Genomic DNA, 20,185 nt, shown 5'->3' with positions numbered 1-20,185 from the left:
ACCTCTTTCAAGACATCAATCATTTCAAATGTTGTTATTTGACACGTATAAATAGATTTTCTGCTGATTTGCTCAGGTTTCTAGATGTTGCACAATCATGGGGTGGGGCGTTCCCACTTAGCTTCAATAAGTTAGAAAGGAGGATTATTGAGTAAATAAAGGTATTTTCTCAACTGCTGAGAAAAAGCCATTTATTGCCATTTATAAGCCATAAAATATCCATTTTCCAATGCCTAAGTTTTTAACTGGTTAATGATATTACCTTGAACACAGTTGAAGATACAACTAAAAGTGTTCAAAATGAGCTGCCAGACTGTACCCTGGATCACTGTATGTTATCGAATCTCAACTGCCTAGTGTAACAGAGTTATTCATTACATTAAAAAAAAAATCATTACTTAGAAGCCTATATTATAACCTCTCAATTGAATTTGGTTGAGACTATGTCGTTATTATTGCCTTCACCACCAAAATCTATGGTCATGAATCACTGCTGCCACAAGTGGAAAAAAAAAAACAAGGCATTACGGTTCTCAATCTGCCAATGGAAATCTCTGAGAAGTGAGGAAATTTTGAGCAGTGAGTCTCACTTTCTCTGCAGTCCAGCCAAGTTGGAGTTTACCGGACGTTGCTAGAGAAAGTCCTTCAGGGTTTAGCTCTCCTTTCCTCTCACTCCTTGCTGTCCATTAAGATATATAACCAATATTTACCTACAACATTTATCCACTTTTATCTACTTTAGATAGTTTAGATGGTAAGTATTCTACTTCTCCATGGGCTGAAAGCAATGCTTTGTTTGCTAAGTGGTTTCTCTGCTGGAGTTTTATCTGTACTTTGTGTCTAGATGAGAGAGCGCCACTTGGGCCTTATAGGCACCAGCTGCTGATAATTTACTAAGAACATCTAAAAATATCTGTTCTTCTAAGGGGGAAAAAAATACAAAAGTCATATTTCCCATGTTGCTGAAAGAACTATTCTTTTGGGGCTTTGGAGTTATGGTGCTAATTAATTACATGTTGTTGTTTTTTTGTTTTTTTTAATATAACCTTTGGGAATCATTATCAAGCAGCAGAGTTACAAAGCTGTTGATGTACTCCACAGTAGTATAGTCATATCTCATTGTGTGTGGTCAGGGTAGGATCATTTCATCAAGGATCTTCTATCATTTTAAAATTAGTGTTGGCATGTTAGATTAAAGTCCTTTGAGTACACCCTGTTTCTCAAAGAAGGCCTTCCATAACAGCTATTCTGGAGGGATGATATAAAAAAATCGGAAAAATACAGCAGATTCAGAAAATATTCCCACCCCATTTTCTTGTTGCACACATTATTGTGTTGTGGATTTGATTTTGAATGGATATAATTGCCATTTTTACCCATCAATTGCCCATAATGATGTAGTGAAAACATGTTTTGAAAGATTTTTGATCAAAAACTTAAATCTCTCATTCAGTGCCACCTTTACTGTGGCACTACAAATTGTGCTAAATGACCTACTACTGGCCTGCTATCAGGGTTGTGTCTCATTGTATGTGTTGCATGACCTTAGTGCAGCTTTTGATAAAATAGGTCACAGAATGGAAGAGGAGGTGGAAGCAAGTGCAGATAATTCATTCGTCATTACCAAAATAAAGAACCAAAGAGTTGAAATTTCAGAGCAGAGTTCAAAAACCAGTGATCAGAAAAAGAGTCAAACCAGATGGGCTAGGCAGAGGGAGGAAAAAAAACAGACAAGGAAAAAGGGTCCACGAGGGTACATGAAAGACCATCCAAAAGAATCAAGGCTCAGAACTTAACAGGTTGGGTGAAAGTCCATAAGCTTTATTTGGGGGTACCAAAAATGACAACCAAATGACAATAAAAAGCATACCTATAACCTAACCGCTGTTAACCTGGTTTCGACAAAGAAGACATTTCAAAATGAAGACCAAATGATACTCAATGAAACATGAGCTACATCTTCAGAATAGGGAATATTTGTAACTCGCTTCGGATAAAAGCGTCCGCACAACAAATAAATGTAAATGTAAACTTGGTAATGAAGTGCGCAAACGCTTGATGTTGCAACACCATTGACAAGGAAGTGGTTCATATCTGAGTTTCTCAAGAACATTTCAAACCGTTATCAGTGGATCTGAGCAGATGTTTGTTCCACATTAGCTAATATTACTCCACAGCAGCTCTAATTCAAATTACAACTTTATATTAATGCGTTTGTTCTAACACAGAACCATTTCTGTAGTAACAACTATTCAACAAAGAGAGAGAGAGAGAGAAAATGAGAAGGTGGTGAGGGAATGACTTTTAATAGCTCTATAACATCAACTAACTTGTAACACGTAGGTTTGACAACATTAAACATAATTATAAATCGATAGAAGCATGTTCTTTAATATATAAAACGTTGTAATTATTGACAAATTGCTGTAGTATGAAGAGAATAAAAGACTTCACAATGTGCTGTTACTAGAAAATAACCAACTTCAGGATAGTAAGAGCAAATGTTCTTTTGATTAGGCCATACCACACCACTCAACTGTTGATTATTTTCCTATAACCATATGCGCCCAGGGATTTTCCTCCTTACTTAAACGATGAGATTTTCTTTCTGTAATGGTTTTATGGAGATCGGGGGTCAACTTTGATTTGTACATGATTTAATTTGAAATGTTTTATACCTATGAACCTTGGAATCAATTTCTGTTACATCCCTCCTTTTAATGTCTAGCATTTTTTTTTTCTATGAAGCAAAATAAAGTAAATAAATTTAAGCAGCGAATTAAAGGAAATCACCACTATTGAGGCATGATGTGTTTTGACAATGATGAATGATTGAGAATGATGCCGGAATGAGTTTTGGTTCTGTATTAAATATAAATGATATAAGTATTTACAGGCAATAGGACAAAATAAGTAACAAGTATTTACAGTAAACAGTGGAGCAATTACACAACCAGTATTTACATGGAACAGGTTCAGAACGCAGGAGAGAGGGACAATCAGTAGGTTTACATGGACAACAATAATCCAATATTAACCCGATTAAAACGATACTCTGGTTAAGAAACTACAATTTTTATTACCTTAATCCGACTAAAGTCATACTCGAAGTAAACACAAATGGAATTAAGACATGTGGAGTATTCTTATTTTAGTCGCATCATCGACATGCATTACAGACATGTACACATCTTAATCACATTATGAACGTCGTGTGAGAGTTTTCACTGCATTTTGTGACAGGACACGTACACACACGGCAGTGCGCAACCATTTGACGGCAAACAAGAGAGCACAGCTGTGTCCAAAACCGCGTACTTACCTGCTACATAGTAGGCGAAATATACGTATATCAGCTACTATATAGTAGGTAAGTATGTGGTTTGGGACGCAGCCCACGGCTTCAAGCAGTCGTCTATTTGCACGTACAGTATGACGAATAATTAACTGCACTTAACTGCACTTTTTACTGCACGTAAAAAACTAACAAACAAGCAAAAAAACCTTAAACTGTATACGGTCCCATAACGAAGACGAACTGTATGTTAACACGTGAAATTCTGGAGGGAACGTCGGACGGCGTGGCGCGGTGACGTAATGACGTATGCTGTTAATCCATCTATGTTCTATAACACGTAAAACCTGAACATGAAAGGAGTATTCTAAAAGCGACTCATGTAAACGCCTTAATCAGAATATTGTCTTATTCACAATAAGGTCAATAATTAGATTACTGCTGTCCATGTAAACGTAGTCACGGAGACAAATCAAATCAAAGAACTCATCAAAACAAAACAAACACTCTCTCTTACCTGACTAATGTCCCAAAAATACAGATAAAAAATAAGCAATCGTCGGCACTCGAGTGCCAACTCCAAAATGCTTACAATATGGAACAAGGCTTGTTTTGGGGAGTAAATATCCAGTACGTTTTATACAGATTCAATTATTCATATAAATTTATTAAACTCAATGACCGTATGACCTAGAGACATGAAACCAAACCAACTGCAAAACACTCAGAATATTACTCTTTATATTTAACAAGGCTTGTTTTTTGGGAGTAAATGTTCAGTACTTTTTATACAGATATTTGTATCCCTATAAATCTATACACCCATGTTGCATAAGTCTACACTGCATTTGGCTTGCACGAATCTAATGGGCCTAAGGCGCCTGCTTTGATTATTGGACACTACTTTTGGGCTATTGCTTGGACTCCTTTATAGCTGCTTGCATCTATATTTATAATAGAGTCACAGGTAGAGTCACATGAATATGATGAGGCATCAGATTGGTCAGAGGAAGAATGAACAATTCAAATGAATTCAGAAACATCGCATTGTAAAGAAGCAGAAGCAGGGAAACCCATGTCAAAGAAATGCTACAGAAGAATGTTTTATCAAAACAAAAATTACAAATAGCACAAAGATCACGAAACCAAAACTGAGATTGAATTTTCAGACATCAGTTCAGAGGAATCTAGTGTTGGTCACAAAGAATCTTCAGGAGAAGAACCATTACTGTCTGTCTCAAGACAGCGTATTATAGTATCAGAAAGTGAAAGAGAAACACTGAGTTCTCAAGACACTGAACAGCCATCCAGATATTTGATGTCTAGGACAGAGGAAGGTTTGGAACAGAAACATGGGGACAGGAAAATATTACAATCACCCACTTCTGAAGGTTCAGACAAGGACAAGGCAGCCAACAACAAAACGGTGTCAGAAACAATAATAATAAAAAAAAACAGCGAGAAGCAAATATAGACAGGTGCCAGCAATTCCTTCACCCTTCAGAATTTTTATCCGTGCTAAAGTCTGGAAGAAATTTCTGTAAAAGTAAAAAATATTTCAGTAAACTTTGAAAGCCGTAGACCAACATACTTTGCCAACAATTTAGAAAGAAAAACCCTTGCAGTGTGCTTAATTTCACATACCAGCATGTACGTTCCAAAGCCAGCAGGAAGGGACATTTGCTTTATCTAAAGGTAAATGCAGTCTGTACATAATCTACTTCTTCACCTAAGTAGAAAAGCACCAGTGTCATTATATCTAGATGCAACTGGAGGTATCTCAACAATACCAGACCAAAACCAAAGAGTATGGTATTATGCACTTATGTTGCCTGGACCAGGTAAAGATGCTCCAGCTCTCCCTGTTTGTGGGATGCTGAGTAACGAGCACAGTATTCCCCCACTTTTTGTCTTTGCAGCATCTCAAAGTACACCAGTCACCAAATTCATGAAGTGGAAACTGACTTCAGCTGATGCAAGCTGTACTTCTGGCCTTCAGTCATGAGAGTATTCATGCCTACCTCAAGAGGACCTATGCTATGTGCTAGAGGAGCAAGACATGGGCAGAGATAATGCCATACACTGTTTTGCATCTATGCGCTGCCTATATTATCAAGGCTGTCAGTGTCAGAACAGGAAGAAGACGGATGACAAGGGACTTGTCAAGAGTTCTATACGTTTGTGTTTGCCAGACTGCAAAGCACAAAAAAATCTGTTTGCTGATCGCCTGACCCAAACCCTGTTTAATAAATAAAGCTGACCTGCACTTGCAACCATATCTCCTGCCTGTCATATGGATTACGTTTAAAATGCTCAATTTATTTCAAAACGTGTAATCCATGCGTTTCATGTCAATGGAATTAATGAAAGCAATATTAAATATATCATGGTATTGTCACACTCACTAGAAGGTTTTCAGTTGATTATTACTGCCCTAGGAGATTATCCAGGGTTCACAAAATCATAGTTAAAACAAACAAACAAGCAAAAAACATAATCTTTCTTATTGCTAAGAAATAGACCATCACTATCGGACAAGGCTGACCTCTGGAGGCCAGAATGGAAAATAGCAGGCTCGTAGTACTACCTAAAATCGGATACTTTCGTGGAACTTAAGAGATCATGAGGAATAAAGACTACACGAAGTATTTATTAACATGAATTGGATTGTTTTATGTTTAGATTTCCTTATTATGATGATCAAAGTCTTCATTTTGGACATGCTACATCTAAATCTGCAGAGACGGTGCAAGTCCAGTATTAGAAATATGTGAAATGTCTTACACACAATTTAAAACCATACAGAATAATTAATTTTTCAAAACAATTCAATAAAGTTTGATTACATTTAGGGCCCAGTTGTAAAGTTAAGATTATAATATATATGATTATATTATATGATATATTTTGGTACTTTTGGAAAACAGTTCAGTTTGATTTCATTCACATCAATTAAATGCTTAGATTTCCTACTGGAAAAGTAAGAAAGTAAGTACACACACACACACACACACACACACCACACAACAAGTTGTGGAATAAAATAATACTTGGTTTATTTATAAACAGTGATTCCAGTCCATTCTTCTACCAGATAATCTGAATCTTTCCCCTTTAATCTTCTAACAAAAAAATACTACTGTGTCTTATTTATTAGCAAAAAGTCAATTCAGACACGTTTTCCACTCAAAAAATAAATAAAATAAACATTAGGTAGTGTATCTTTTGCCAGCAGACCAACATGCCATGCTATCAAGCCAAACTAATTGTTAAAAAGTTATGTTATTGCTTAAAAAATGTGTACAGAAATGTGATTTTCAAAAAGTTCAATTAAAATATAAGTTAAAAGTGAACTTACATTTCTTGAAGTTGCAGTTGATGTATTTTAATTTTCCCTGCCTGTTCTATTCTGGGTCTTCATCCCCAACCCCCACCAAGCTAAACCCAGAAACTGATTTGTAAAAAAAAATAAAAAAATAAAAATTGAAATCGGCCAATAAATAGGCTACACTCACCATCCACTTTATTAGGACCAACTGTACACCTGCACATTCATTCAGTTATATAATCAGCCAATCATGTGGGAGCAGTGCAACGCATAAAGTCATGCAGATACAGGTCAAGAGCTTCAGGTAATGTTCATATAAAACATCAGAATTAAGAAAAAGTGTGATCTCTGTGACTTTGATCGTGACTTTGATCTGGTTGTTGGAAGCAGATGAGGTTTGAGTATTTCAGAAATTGCTGATCTCCTGGGATTTTCACACACAACAGTCTCTAGAGTTTACAAAGAATGGTGTGAAAAACAACCAAGCAAAGAAAAGAAAAGAAAAAAAACACACTGAGATTTTTTTCAGTGGGTGGAAACGCCTTGTTGATAAGAGAGGTCAGAGGAAAAATGCCCAGATTGGTTCGAGCTGCTAGGAAGGATATCGTAACTCATATAATCACTCTTTACAACCGTAGTGAGCAGAAAAGCATCTCAGAGTGCACAAAACATCAAACCTTGAGGTAGATGGGCTACAACAGCAGAAGACCACATCAGGTGCTACTCCTGTCAGCCAAGAACAAGAATATGAGGCTATCATGGGCACAGACTCACCCAAACTGGACAGTTGAAGATTAAAAAAAAAACTCTGATCTGCTCCCAGTCTTCAATGGTCCAGTTTGGGTGAGCATGTGATCATGCCAGCCTCAGGTTCTTGTTCTTGGCTGACAGGAGTTGAACCTGATCTGCTCTTCTGCTTCAAGGTTTGACACGTTGTGCAGTTTGAGATGCTTTTCTCTTCACCACCCTTGTAAAGAGTGCTTATCTGAGTTGCTATACATTTCCTGTCAGCTCACACCAGTCTGCTCATTCTCCTCCATGATCCCTCTCATCAACAAGGTGTTTCAGCTTATTTCAGCCCAGTTTTGTCACACCATTTTGTGTCAGTTCTACAGACTGTCGTGTGTGAAAGTTCCAGGAGATCAGCATTTTCTGAAATGCTCGAACCAGCCCTTCTGGCTGCGACAACCACGACCGAAGTCCCAGTGATCACATTTTCCCCCATTCTGATGATTGACGGGAACATCGTGACCTGTACCTGCATGACTGTATTATGACTACCATGACTGTGTGTATATATATATATATATATATATATATATATATATATATATATATATATATATATATATATATATATATATATAGTATGCATTATGCTGCTGCCACATGATTGGATTGGATTTGATTGCATAACTGCATAAATGATTAGGTGTACAGATGTTCCTAATAGAGTGACCGGTGAGTTTATATCGTCATAATATGCTGCATAATAATGTTGTACACCAGATGGCGCAGTGTACCTGTTGAGTTGACTCTAAGTTTACTCTTTCAATCACTTTTGGGCAATTGGTTAGAATCACAGACTCGTTTTCCTTTCATTTATATCCTGACACTAATATTTCTATGTAAAGATCTTCTTATTGTGTTACTATAACACCTTTATATATATATATATATATATATATATATATATATATATATATATATATATATATATATATATATATATATATATATATATATATATATATATATGTGTATATGTATATGTATGTAGTAACATGTTTTAAGTATACAGCTATCTGACAGAGACTAGTCAGTAAAAATGTGACTATAACTACTGTTATTGTGCTTTAACTGTATTTGCACATGAATATTGTGGTTCTTTTTCACTCTGAATAAACCCTATATGCCCTATGTGAGGAGCTCAGTTAATAATCCAGACAGAGTTGGGAGTTTACTGGGTTAGTTTGGCAGGATAAGTAGAGAAAGGTATCCCTAAATTGATAAGAATGCACGAAGAGTCAAAAAATGTAAGAAGGTAAGAAGAGCCCAAAAATTATGACGCAGGAATCATGTGATTTCGCGTGCCGTCTTACAAGTTTTTACCCCAATCAGCCGCACAGTTCGGGGTTGCCAGATTGGGACGACTTTCAAACATTCTACACACAAAAAAGTTTTAAAACTATGCCAATTCGATTCCAATTTCTTAAAGCTGCAGTACAAGACATGAGATACAACCAATGAAGTTTATAGACATAAAAGGATGTCAGAATCCTAAAGGATACTGTTGGGCCCAAGCGGAAAAACACGACGAGTTAAAGTTTCCAATCTGGCAACCGTGATCTCTTATAAGCGAGGAAAGTTTGACAAGTGAGCCTCAGTCCAACCGAGTCGGAGTTTAGGAAGTTGCCGGAGAAAGTCCTTCAGGGCTCGGCTCTCCTTTCCGCTTCCCCCTCGCTGTCCATTCAGGTACGTGACTGAGTAGTAGTTACCTAAACTTTTATCCACTTTTACCTACTTTATACTTTAATAAATAAATAATTATAACAATGATAACAACAACAACAATAACAATACTACTACTACTACTACTACTACTAATAATAATAATAATAATAATAATAATAATAATAACAATAATAATAATAATAATAAGAAGAAGAAGAAGAATGACAACACAATTCTTGGGAAGATTTGTGCTTAGACTTCTGTAGACCTGTGGAGGAATCTTTACAGTACAAAGTCTGTGAGTTGATGTATAAAGTCATGATTTATTTTCTTACAGGTTACAAGATGCTTATAAAAATTCCCATTGGGATATAGTGATAGTAAAAAGTAAATGTAGGCTATTTTATTGTTTTGGGGAACTCAAAAAAACGAAATAAATAAATAAATAAATAAATAAATCCATGATGAATCACAAACATGATTCATAAGAAATGTTTAGACATAGTTACTGTAAATTTCCTTTTCCTCCAATCAAACCAGACTGTATCCATGTGTCTCGTGTAGAATGATATCTTTCGTCTCATGTTATCACATAGCTGACATGAAATGTCCCATAGACCAACTAACGCACATAGTCGCTATTTGTTTTATTTGTCCTTAAGGCATTCCTCATGTTTCTTGGTTTAGATGGCGAGCATTCTGCTTCTCCATGGGCTGAAAGCGGTGCTTTGATCCCAAACTGCTGAGGCTCAGAGTTTGTTAAATGGTTTCTCTGCTGGAGTTTTGTCTGTGTTTTGTGTCTAGATGAGAGAGTGCCATTTGGGTCTTATAGACACCGGCTGCTGACAATTTACTAAGAACATCACAAAACATCTGTTTGACTAGGAAAAAAAAGAGAAAGAAACTAGAAATGTTCGCGTGTTGTTGAAAGATCTATTTGGTGCTTGGGAGTTATGGCGTTAATCGATGTTTATAGTATAACCTATGGGAAGCATTATGAAGCACTTGCTGATGAACTCCACAGTAGCGTAGTCATATATCACTGTGTGTGATCGGGGTAGGATCGAGTCATTTCTTCTGTCTTTTTTTCTATATTTGGTTTGATGGCAAAGTTCTTAGAGTGCACCTTATTCCTGAATAAAGGCCTTCAATGATACTATATATATATATATATATATATATATATATATATATATATATATCCCTAGACACATAAATAGAAGTTGTATAAGACATCACTGTGTGCAGCGCATTCACAAGATTTTAAGGAAGAGACATCTTAATATCATCTGCAAATGCTTTTGGTGGCATCTAGCATGGAAATGTTTTAACAGTCTTAACATTTTTCTTTGTAGCAGAAACACGCCCCAAGATGGGTGATTGGAGTGCTTTGGGCCGGCTCCTGGACAAGGTGCAGTCATATTCGACAGCCGGAGGCAAGGTCTGGCTCTCCGTACTCTTCATCTTTCGCATTTTGGTGTTGGGCACGGCCGTGGAGTCGGCGTGGGGCGACGAGCAATCTGCATTCAAGTGTAACACTCAGCAACCAGGTTGCGAGAATGTGTGCTACGACAAGTCTTTCCCCATTTCGCATGTCCGCTTCTGGGTGCTTCAGATCATTTTTGTGTCAACACCAACGCTCCTCTACCTGGCACACGTCTTCTATCTGATGCGCAAAGAGCAGAAGCTGAACCGGCAGGAGGGGGAGCTGCGTGCCGTCCAGAACGATGGCGCCGACGTGGACGAGCCACTGAAACGCATTGAGCTCAAGAAGTTCAAGCATGGTATTGAGGAGCATGGCAAGGTGAAGATGAAGGGTGCCTTGTTGCGCACCTATGTAGTCAGCATCCTCTTCAAGTCTCTTTTCGAAATTGGTTTCTTGCTCATCCAATGGTACATCTATGGCTTCAGTTTGTCTGCTGTGTACACCTGCGAGCGTTCTCCATGCCCCCATCGTGTCGATTGCTTCCTGTCACGTCCCACCGAAAAGACCGTGTTCATCATCTTCATGCTGGTGGTGTCGCTTGTCTCCCTGGTGCTCAATGGCATTGAGCTCTTCTATGTTTTTTTCAAGCGTATCAAAGACCGTGTCAAGGAAAAGAAGGGTCAGTTTCAGTCTAACACCTTAACCCACCCTCCCAAGGACATGCCAGGCACCAAGTATGCCTACTACAATGGATGCTCATCACCCACAGCACCACTGTCGCCCATGTCGCTGCCAGGCTACAAGCTAGCCACGGGCGAGAGGACCAACTCTTGCCGCAACTACAACAAGCAGGCGAGTGAACAAAACTGGGCTAACTACAGCACCGAGCGTCAACGCTTGGGCCACAACGGCAGTACCATCTCCAACTCGCACGCGCATGTCTTCGACTACCCTGATAACGGTCATGAGCACAAGAAGGCGGCGGCGGGCAGTGAGATGCAGCCTTTGGTGCTCACTGAGCCGAGACCGTCCAGCCGTGCAAGCAGCCATGTGAGCAGCCGAGCCAGGCCTGACGACCTGGATGTCTAAAAGCTGCGCTAACCCATGCCATGCTTGCGTTGCGCCAGTCTGTTAAAGAAGTGGACATAAGGTGCAGAGACAGAGAGAAAAATAACGTCTCCTGCACCCGGGGAAAGGACACTGTCCAGTGTCCTGTCCTCGCTCTAGACTCTAGATGCAGAGACGTAAACTTACTTACACTGCTGGAGGTACTATGTGTTAATTAACGTCAATGTCGAAGACTAGCGGCGCTAACATGCCTTTAACAGCCGAACGGTGACAGGGGTGAGAGGCCAATGAGCATATTCAGTTCACTTCCTGTAAGTCCCCCATTTCCCCCGGATGAATATACCTTGGTCACGTGATCGATCGTTTCATTGTTTTATCCCGCAGGCAAATTTCGTTTCTCCATTTCCGAAAAAAAAAAAAAAAAAATTCAAAATACGATACTCCATTGTTTTCCAACATTCCCATCATGTTCCTCTTCTCTATGACCTCGACGCTGTCTAGTCAAACCGGGTTGTGTGTAGGTTCCTAGTGCTGAAGATTCATGAATTAATATTTATTTATTCATAAAGAGTACAGGACATCCACCACTCAGTGACTGACTACTACTCAAGGTCATATCCATCTGAATAATACTTCACACAAAAGTAAGAGCAATAACAAATCACTAGACCCAACTACATATTTATTGACAATAATCCAAAATTTGGCAATACATTTACTAACAAAAGGTTGCTTTTATTAATCGTAGTGAACTGTTGTTTTCCTGATAAACTTTGAATATATGTGGTGTTAGTTTTTGATTATTTTGTGTTTGTTATATCGGTGTGGGGCAAAAGATTTGTTTTTTTTTTGTTGTTGTTTTTTTGTTTTTGTTTTTTTGCATTTAAAAAAAAAAGTCTTTAAAGTCTATGATTTCTATGATTTCCCTCTTTAAAAAAAAAAAAAAAAAGTTTTCCTTACTTGTCTTGCTGAATGGAAAAGGAAAGTCGATTATATGAAGTTCTACCCATGTAGTGAGTGTTTTTTTTTTGTTTGTTTGTTTAATTTTTTGTTTTAATTTGTTTTAAATCAGTGTAATCGTGCTGCTTGAGAGATAGAGTTTTAGTACTGTAAATCAAGCTAACTGTGTCACAAATGTGAGTTTTTAGAAGACTGCTTGTTAGAGCTGGACTAATATTTAGTCTTTTAAATCCATAAAAAAGAGATATATGCCAATGTAGCTCCACAATTACCAAACGCTAGTAGATTAAATTTAATTTTGGACCTTTTTTTAAGGTTTTGATTCGCAAACTTTACATCACAGCATATCGGTACTCAAAGCATGGAGGTTCTCGGATATATATATATATATTTTTTTTTTTCAGCTACAACGGTGTTTGCACTGAGACTTTGGCATGGATGTTGTATGATGCAGAAGTGGCAACATGTTCTCTCTGTTATGCATGTAACTAATTTATTTGACCACACACCAGGCCGACAAACACTATATTAAAACAGATTTCATGTGAAACCCTTTGTATGTGTTTGGACCTTGAAGGCCCAAACCGAGATATTTCATATCCACTGAATAAGGCAAAATATCAGTTTTAGGTTCGTTTGATGAAGAGCGTTGAGAAAATGTCCTTCCTTGAGAATCCACTGTTGTACAGTGTGCAAATGCATGATAGCAAAAAAAAAAGTCATTAATCAAATCTGTGAAAAAAAAATGGCTATTTTAACCAATAAAGTTTTTCTTTGTTATATTCCACGTGTTATGCTTCCATGAGATTTTCATACATGGGATGAGTCACTCTCATCTCCATTAATGATGACATGAAATGATGAAATGGGGTTTTATTTTTTTTGTTTGTTTCGTTGTTTTTTTTTTTGTTTTTTTGTTTTGTTTTTTTTCCAGGTGTTACTCTGTTGGGGTGCTGTGAGTATTTTTATTTACAAGCTGTTAAACATGTATAATCCGAAAATGACACAATGCACAACAATTTGTCTGGAGCCAGTATCAAATAAGGCCTGGTACAGGCATTTTGCTCGAAAGAATTAGCTTCACACAAAACCACGCACATAAACTGAGGCAATAAGGCTAAGCCGGCATCACGGCCAAAATCCGATGCCAAGACTTACTTACAAACTGAAAAAGACTGATACGCTTTTACATGTATGTCTTAAAATGCCTCTGAAACTTTAAAATTTTCATCATATAAAAAGATCCAGTGCTTTTTTTTTTTCCTTATCCAAGTTTCGTATTTAACCTTTCCACAAAGCTAAATAAAACCACATGTCTGGGCCGAGCCTGTGGACCACATGTGGCTAGAGCAGAGAGTGCAGGGGGAAAAAAGCATGAGGCTTTGATCTACTGCTAATTAATCCAGATCTTTTATTCACCGATGGCTTTTTATTTTAAAATCAGCTTTATCACCCAGTATTATTTTATGAACGGGAGACTTCCCTGAAAATGGTTGCGCAGGTTAGTGTCAGAAGAGATTAATTAGTGCACAAATTATGTCGAAGGAAAGAACGAAAAAAAAAAGCCAAACATTCGGAAAAAACATCTTCCCGTGTTATAAACCCTCATGATCTTTTCTAAGCTAATCGTTCTGTTAATGCCACATGATGCAATGCTGCTGCGGTAACGCGAGGTTACTCCGTGAAGGGACTCTGTGCTCTCTCAGAGGTGCATGAGCATGTCTGAGACAGTAAGCCATGGCTCGCACATGTTTCTCTTGTCTATTTTTGGACAATGAGGATTCAACTGAGGACAGTTTTAAATGCATATAAAGCTTGCTTGCCTCCTGGAAACCTCAGCTTCAGAGTTACATTTCCTCTGCCTGAGCAGCCACCCAGACCACAACTCCAGGGTGGTTCTGGGAATCCGTGTTAAAGCTGCTAACTTTGCCTAAAAATGGCAAATCAACTCATTGTTATGACGTTGCCCCATGTTTAATAAAAACATATGCCACGCTGCTCTCGTAATATTTTCTATTGGACAGCAGTCTGGCTCGGCAGCAAATCCGACCTTCTTATTTGTGTCTAAAAGCCCTCTTACTGATTCCCAGCTGTGTTGCGTTCGCAACATGAAACAACCCTTTTCCATCTTTATGAAAAACACAAACACAAACACATGAAGGGTTTCAGGGCATTTATTCAGCCAGCAAAGCTATGATTTACAAAGGTTAAGTAAGGTAACGTTTTGGACCGTGAGCTGGATCCTAACACCATCGACTACATCCATCTTTTCGAAATGAGAGAGTGTTACATTCCTGATGGGTTTGTTTTCGCTCTACAGATATCACACATACATAAAGCAGAACATATATCATTGGTTTAAGCAGGTTGGCACTCTGTAAGATCGCTGGAAAGCTACCCATCACATGCAGGGTGTGAAAATATGAGATGTTCTCAGTCTTCTCAGCAAATGGGCCTGTGCTCTCAGCTTGGCTTTTCTGCACGAGCATATCATGCACAGTTATGTTTCCTGCACACTCTTTGCTGTTTACTTAAGCATAAGTGAATCAAAACAGTAGGATGCTTCCAATTCTTCAACTGGGAGAGTGGTCGATATCGAATGGTGTCTTGGCTTTGGTTGTGGTTAAGAATTGGATGCACTGCCTGTCCCATTTCACTCTTAAAATATCCACCACTGGCCCAGAACATGAAGGCTGGAGCTCGGCATAAAGGCTGTGGTTTTATTAAACATGGATGAGCTGCTACCAAACATGAACTGGAGAATATGAGTCAGACCACCTTTATGTCTCTTCTTCTTCTTCTTCTTCTTCTTCTTCTGCTGCTTCATCATCGAATTGAGTTCTTTTTATCATTCTCTCTCGCTCTCTCTTTCCTCTACTTCTTTGTCAGCTTCATTTATTGTTTAGTCCTCTTCTTTTGACGCTGTCATTCATTTGCTCGCTTATTTGACCCCAATTTTCTCGTAATTTGGTCACTGGCCAATTCCCATTATTAGCTAGCTCACGTCCATCACATGACAGCTACAAACCAGGGACGGTGAAGGCTTACAGACGACCCTCTTTTGACTAAGATCATTCTGACTCACAGGGGATATATTAATGGCATCCCTCCCACCCAGAAAGCACAGCCAGTTTTACTCTCTTGGACTCATGACCGCAGATTCAAACTCATGATCTCCCAGTGATACAGTGAACTTTTCTGTTGCACCACCCAGAAACCCAATTTTCTCATTCTGTATTGATCAAGACATGGCAGATGTTGATGGACAAGCATTCCATCGCAGGATAGGCTCCAGTTCCACCTAGAGCATGACCAGGATAAATAAATGAAGGAATGCATGGATAAAGAAGTGATAGTCCCAAATTCCTCCTACTGATGCCAAAATCCTGCTGGTTGAGAATTGAAGCAGAACGGCGTCAGACATTCTGAACCCAATATTCTGCCATTACCTTCTGTGGAAAACAACACAAAACACTCAAATATGCCATTTCATTAATTCCACTCAAAGTACAGCGTATTCCTTGGTTTGCTATGCAAATTATATCAGATTTATTTTATTTTTTTGGAAACCACAACTTTACTAACATTTGATGCTTCTGATGCGTGCAAATGAACGTTCTCGGAATAGATTTGCAGGAAACAAATTTTCTTATCAGCATGGGTGTTCCCATTCCTTCAGCTTTCGAACTCACATGAGCCTGCACACTCAATTTCATATTTGTATGCGCTTTCACTTCAGGGCGCATGAACCGCTGATTGTTAAAAGCTGTCTCGAAGATATTTGAAGGTTTGGAAAAGCAGAGTGAGACGAGGCACGGCTCGTGGGCTGTGTGGAGTCGATCGGCTCTTTCCAGCTTTCCGTGTGTTTCATGAAAGCATGCAGAGCATCAGCGCATGCTCAACAGACAAAGCAAAATGAAACGAGCGAGCAAAGAGAACTGAAACGCGACACGGAATATAGGAAAAGTAAGGAAAAGTCTCGAGTGGTACTGTGTTTCGTGGAAGTGGTGGGGAGCTTCTCGCACCGGGTTCAAGTTGAAGGAGAGGGCTGGTAAAAAAGCGCCGGCAGCACTAAAGGGACAAGAACCACATAGATAAAAACAACAACAGAACAGAATATAGTGAAAGAGCACATGTGGAACATAATTCGGCGTGTAAAACCCTGTTCATGAGCGCCATGAATCAGTCCTGCTCTGGCTGTTTCCACTCCTTTTCTCTTCTCTCTGTCTGTCTCTCCGTCAGACCTCTGTGTGCGTGCGCTCTCTGGCCAAGCAGGATGTCAGGCATGTGGGACAGATTAGCGTTTGGTCCTGCCACTGTCCATTCAATTTGTATGCTCGAGCGCTACATCTTTTCTGACAGCTGTCACACTCCACCTCCACTGTTGAAGTGTCGAGCCTGTTAGGACTTTAACAAGCAGGACTTGTTACCGAGATCCCTAAAAAAGAGAGAAACTTTAAATACAGATGCTGTAAGGTAGCTGTAACTATGAGATTCATCACCAGTTAGCTGAGAGGTCATGAGACAGAAAGCATGCAGCGCACGGCCAAAGACAATAGCGGGCTGAGCTGGCATAAACAAAATATTTCCATAGTCACCCCTTTCGTGCAGTTCTGCGGATTTTCCTGACACTTCCACACCGGCATTCACTTACTGTGAACATACAAAACATAGACCATGGTCATTATTCTAAATTTAGCCAGATGGGCCCCAGTTTTCCACTGCAAGATCCAAATCGTGAAAATAAAGCCAAGAATATTTGAAGTATGGAGGGGAAAAAAGTCGTATTTCACTCGCATAACCAATATCTATGCAAAGAATGCCTCAGATTTAATCAGTTTCAGTGGGGCTGTTTTGGCAATATGTATTTGCCACAGCTGTAATTTTAGTGCAAGAGGTCTGTAACTGGTTGCAGAGAAGGAACACAGGATCATGTCCTAGAGCAATGTCTGAGAAACTGGAGAAGGGGCTTTATGGAGTGACTGGGTCAGGCCATAGACTGCTCTGTACACAAGGCATAATCAGCTTTAACCACTTTGAGTTGGTATTGAAGCATTGTGTGTCTTTCCCATTTGTATTCCCTCCATCGATTAAAAAAATAGATAAGGAGATTTGGACTGTTGATCACATTACTGTCTTAGAGCTTTAGCCAGTGTTTATGATTATGGCTCTGGAGTCGAAGTTTGTAGTAGAAGTTCTTTAATAATTATTTTAGAGTTTATAAGAACATGATACAATTTCTGTCCAAACTGACCTTCACGATGAAGCGCTCAAAAAGAAGTGTTAACTGCTAAAAAATTACGAATACAATTCCTCCTACAACAAGAAAGACATTTCCATCCATCCATCCATCCATCTTCTATAGCGCTTATCCTTCACTTCAGGGTCACGGGGAACCCTGGAGTCTATCCCAGGGAGCATCGGGCACAAGGCGGGGTACACCCTGGACAGGGTGCCAATCCATCGCAGGGCACAATCACATACACACTCACACACCCATTCATACACTACGGACACTTTGGACATGCCAATCAGCCTACCATGCATGTCTTTGGACTGGGGAGAAAGACATTTGTGTCATGTTTATTTTATTCAACATGGTAAAGTCAAGTCAAGTCAGGTCAAGTTTAGTCCTGTGAAAAGCTACATGTTCATAACGTCTTATAACTTCATTGCTAGGGACTGGGTCATTCACTTTCATGCAAATTTCTCATGCAATTGGGGCATAGCTTTACAAAACCATTAAGATACAAATATACATTTTTAATGGTATACCATGAACTTTCCAATGATTTTAGGAAACAGTGCCCAAACTGTAAACCAATCAAACAGGTCTCGAATTTGTGAGCTCCAAAACTTTTGCACCTAAATGCACCTTGATGCTCTAACCTGGGGTGGCTCATACATGTGTTAGCAGGACCATCCATCCATCCATTTGCTGTACTGCTTATCCTACACAGGGAACCTCGGGCAGCAATCGCACACACATTCACACCCTACAGACAATTTGCAAATGCCATTCGGCCTACCACACCAATCTTTGGACTTGCGGAGGAAACCCCCCGAAGCACAGGGAGAGCATGCAAGCTCTCGGACTCCCAACCCCAGAGGTGCGAGGCAAATGTTCTAACCACTAAGCCACCACGCTCCCCAGCAGGACTAAGCATCTGATTTTCAAAGATAAAAGCACATCAGTATAAGGTTTAATTTTAGCATCCTAGCTACTGATAGATAGTTAAATTGAACCCGAATCCAATAAAGAAGCTAAATGTTATATTCCATTATGTATAATTATACAGTGCTTCTCCAGATTTATCACACAGATAAATTCATAAGCATTTTTTTTTACAATCTCATCAGGAATGCAAAAAGCAGCTATAACAACCTTGTTAAAGCTATGGCAATGTATTTTGTTATTTTCTCGCACTCAATGGACGGCGCACTTGCCAAAGCGGCAGTGGCGCTCAGATGTTGCGGAACACTGAGATCAGCAGATCTGCGTTTCCCAAAGCTGTGCAGCTCAGTGACTATGACATAGCATGTCTTTAACCATGGCAGACACATTCAACAAACAAATCCCAGCGTACATGCACAGATTTCTCAGGCTGGGCTTGTTTTCATTCTTCTTCAAAGGCCAGCTGATCTGCACACGCTGGCAATTCTGAAAAAAAAAAAAAAACATTCAGAAGTGATCATATGTTGTTTACAGAACAGTGCCTCCTGTTGTTGGATGAAAAACACACTGATCGATGGCTGTTTGAGAATGTGGGATAATTAACTCCATTCATTTGACAGAGGGTTTTGTTATTAACACTATATAGCTTCATGTCAGAGTCCTTTTCCCAATTGTCTTTGGCAGCAGGCGTTTTATCCACTTTCTGCACATCACTTTCATTCTTTCATCTTCAGTAAGCACTTTATCCTGGTCAGGGTTGTGGTGTGGTTGTGTGTAGTAGGTACACTCAGCGTGATGTGGGAATACAAGCTGGACGGGAAGCCAGTCCAACGCGGGGCACCACGCGTACACGCATTCACACCTAGGGGCAATTTAGTGCTGTCAATTCACCTACTCTCTTGTTTCTTTGGGAGGAACCCGGAGGAACCCATGTGTGAAACACATGTAAAACTCCACACAGACATTAACCCAAGTTCAGAATCAAACCTGGGTCGCTAGAGCTGGGAGGTTATAATGCTACCCACTGCACCACTTTACACAGTCTTCGTGCTTCAGATTTAAAGATGCACCCTTTATTTTTAAAAGTGGACTGGAGTAAAAAGTTGCAATTCCTTTCGTTTGATTTGTGAACCATCTTAGCTAGCTATGGTTAGAATGATGGAGACAGTAACAACTCAGGTAGCCCTAAGAAAGAACTTATTGTTGCAGCTAACTGAGGAAGCTAATGTAGCTAATCGTAGCCTCATAAATTAGCAAGTCGCCTGTGGCCTCATGCCTACGGCCAAATCACAACCATGTTGATATTCATTAGAACAGCGCTCTTGCTCGTGTGACAGTGCTTAATTAGCACAACGGGGCGTTTTTATTCCTGAACTTTCCACTGACGTACCAGCAAGTCTATATTAATTACAGGCCTGCTTGTTTATGAGTATGGTATTAAACCCATTCAATAAATTCATACATTTAAAATCTATATCC

The 20,185-nt window shown here is 39.2% G+C and overlaps 1 protein-coding gene across 2 annotated transcripts; it reads left to right on the top strand.

Annotated features, from left to right (window-relative positions):
* Nucleotides 1-8,971: 8,971 nt before the first annotated feature.
* On the top strand, nucleotides 8,972-13,313 carry gja1b (gap junction protein alpha 1b). 2 transcript variants are annotated; one of them, XM_017456108.2, is made up of 2 exons: nucleotides 8,972-9,098; nucleotides 10,433-13,313. In XM_017456108.2, exon 2 carries the CDS (start codon nucleotides 10,450-10,452, stop codon nucleotides 11,590-11,592), a length of 1,143 nt encoding a protein of 380 aa, XP_017311597.1. In that variant the 5' UTR covers nucleotides 8,972-9,098; nucleotides 10,433-10,449; the 3' UTR covers nucleotides 11,593-13,313. The 2 variants fall into 2 exon arrangements, with proteins under 2 accessions (XP_017311597.1, XP_053531885.1); XM_053675910.1 differs by having other exon boundaries at nucleotides 9,004-9,098; nucleotides 10,436-13,313.
* Nucleotides 13,314-20,185: the final 6,872 nt, after the last annotated feature.

This window comes from Ictalurus punctatus, chromosome 25 (genome assembly GCF_001660625.3).
Source record: "Ictalurus punctatus breed USDA103 chromosome 25, Coco_2.0, whole genome shotgun sequence".
In the NCBI taxonomy this organism is placed as follows: domain Eukaryota; kingdom Metazoa; phylum Chordata; class Actinopteri; order Siluriformes; family Ictaluridae; genus Ictalurus; species Ictalurus punctatus.
Note: the sequence above shows the minus strand (reverse complement) of the source record. Positions and strands in the feature narration are given on the sequence as shown.

What these genes read in the sequence shown, in the direction of transcription:
- gja1b (XM_017456108.2), top strand. Translation starts at nt 10,450, where the DNA reads ATGGGTGATTGGAGTGCTTTGGGCCGGCTCCTGGACAAGGTGCAGTCA.